The sequence below is a fragment of the Buceros rhinoceros genome, unplaced genomic scaffold (assembly GCF_000710305.1).
Source record: "Buceros rhinoceros silvestris isolate BGI_N320 unplaced genomic scaffold, ASM71030v1 scaffold6056, whole genome shotgun sequence".
Classification (NCBI taxonomy): domain Eukaryota; kingdom Metazoa; phylum Chordata; class Aves; order Bucerotiformes; family Bucerotidae; genus Buceros; species Buceros rhinoceros.
This window is the reverse complement of record NW_010417989.1, coordinates 31218-31891: the sequence shown is the minus strand read 5'-3', so window position 1 is coordinate 31891 and position 674 is coordinate 31218. Positions and strand designations below refer to the sequence as shown.

Genomic DNA, 674 nt, shown 5'->3' with positions numbered 1-674 from the left:
ACTCATTAACTATCACTCAGAGGAAACAGATGGCCTTATCTGTCTACTGAGAAAACCTTTGAACCGTCCACCAGGCGTGCAACCCAAAACAGGACCCTTTGAAGATTTAAAGGAGAACCTCATCAGAGAATATGTCAAACAAACTTGGAATCTGCAGGTAAATCCAGACTGATTTTACCATAAAGTGGTCTTTGAGTTATGAGAAAAAGAGATTGTGGTGTTTGTTTCCAGCTGTTGCTGCTGTGTAGTATTTTTTCATAATGGAAACATAGCTTTTTGAGTTTTGAACAGTTGGGATTTGTTTCCCCCTAATGCATGCAGTAACTTGGCCATAACTGTGGTTTTCCTGAAATTTTACAAAACTTAGGACTTTTATGGTGTTCTGGATTAGCATAGCCTTATCTACCATTGCACTAATTTGCATCATCAGATTTCCACATGAACCAAAAATTAATGGATGTAAGGAACAAGGTACAGAAATGGGGTTTTTTGATTGTTTTTTGTTCTGAATTTTTATGAGTTGATGTTCAGGCCAGCATGGTGACATGATGCCTTGTTCTACATCCTCTCATCTTAGATGGCCTTGTTTTTGTGATGCTTTTTTAAATTCTGTCCAAAATAGAGCTTGGTTTCTTAACTGCAGAGCACTGCCTATACGTCTTCAGCATGCGTAA

At 38.1% G+C, this 674-nt stretch overlaps 1 protein-coding gene across 1 annotated transcript in view; it reads left to right on the top strand.

Annotated features, from left to right (window-relative positions):
* The window catches only part of SYK (spleen tyrosine kinase), a 30266-nt gene that overhangs the window by 359 nt on the left and 29233 nt on the right, over positions 1-674 (top strand). The window contains exon 2 of the mRNA XM_010138354.1: positions 1-157. This exon is cut by the window's left edge and continues 20 nt beyond it. Coding sequence (XP_010136656.1) covers positions 1-157 — 157 coding nt within the window. The remainder of the gene's footprint in view (positions 158-674) is intronic.